Source organism: Nothoprocta perdicaria, unplaced genomic scaffold (genome assembly GCF_003342845.1).
Source record: "Nothoprocta perdicaria isolate Ctin4 unplaced genomic scaffold, notPer1 scaffold_992, whole genome shotgun sequence".
Taxonomy (NCBI): Eukaryota; Metazoa; Chordata; class Aves; order Tinamiformes; family Tinamidae; genus Nothoprocta; species Nothoprocta perdicaria.
Genome location: NW_020456301.1, coordinates 1 through 928, shown reverse-complemented (window position 1 = coordinate 928; position 928 = coordinate 1). Strand labels below are relative to the sequence as shown.

General features: G+C 63.9%; 1 protein-coding gene across 1 annotated transcript in view; it reads left to right on the top strand.

Moving 5' to 3' along the window:
• The window catches only part of PPP5C (protein phosphatase 5 catalytic subunit), a gene marked incomplete at both ends in the record, with an annotated part of 7,232 nt that extends 6,823 nt beyond the window's left edge, over positions 1–409 (top strand). Inside the window, one exon of the mRNA XM_026053411.1 lies at positions 231–409. Coding sequence (XP_025909196.1) covers positions 231–409 — 179 coding nt within the window. The remainder of the gene's footprint in view (positions 1–230) is intronic.
• Positions 410–928: the final 519 nt, after the last annotated feature.

The window sequence follows — 928 nt, the reverse complement described above, 5'->3', positions numbered from 1 at the left end:
TCTCCATGGGTCCCAAAGTTCTCCATGACCTCCCATGTGCCCCCTTGGCCTCCCATGGTCTCCACGGGCTCCCACCTGCTCCCTTGGCCTCCAATGTTCTCCATGACTCCCAATGTTCTCCATGGGCTCCCACGTACCCCCTTGGCCTCCAGTGCTCTCCATACGGGTCCCAATGCTCCCCACGGCCTCCCCCGCTCCCTGTTGTCCCCCCCTTGTCCCCGGGCGAGCAGGACGGCCGCTCGGTGAGCAAGCGGGGCGTGAGCTGCCAGTTCGGGCCCGACGTGACGCGCCGCTTCCTGGAGCGCAACCGCCTCGACTACGTCATCCGCAGCCACGAGGTGAAGGCCGAGGGCTACGAGGTGGCCCACGGCGGCCGCTGCGTCACCGTCTTCTCCGCGCCCAACTACTGGTGGGTGGCGCCCGCGGCGGCCCTGTGCTGTCCCCGTGTCCGCCTGGTCCTCCGTGGTGGCCCCATGTCTGCCAATGTCCCCATGGTGTCCCTGTGTCATCCCCATGGTGTCTCCATGTCCACCAGCCTCCCCATGGTGTCCCCATGGKGTCTTCATGGTGTCTCCATGTCTACCTGTCTCTCCATGACATCCTCCTGGTGTTCCTGTGGTGTCCCCATGCCCACCTCTTTCTCCATGTCATCTCCATGGTGTCCCCATGACATCCCCGTGGTGTCCCCATGATGTCTTCATGTCCACCAGCCTCCCCATGGTGTCCCCTTCTCCACCAGCCTCTCCCTGGCATCTTTGTGGTGTCCCCACATCATCCCCATGGTGTCCTCATGGTGTCCCCATGTCCCCCTGTGTCTCCAATGACATCTCCTGGTGTCCCCATGACGTCCCCATGGTGTCCCCTTCTCCACCAGCCTCTCCATGGCATCTTTGTGGTGTCCCCATGGTGTCCCTCTCCGTGTCCCCCC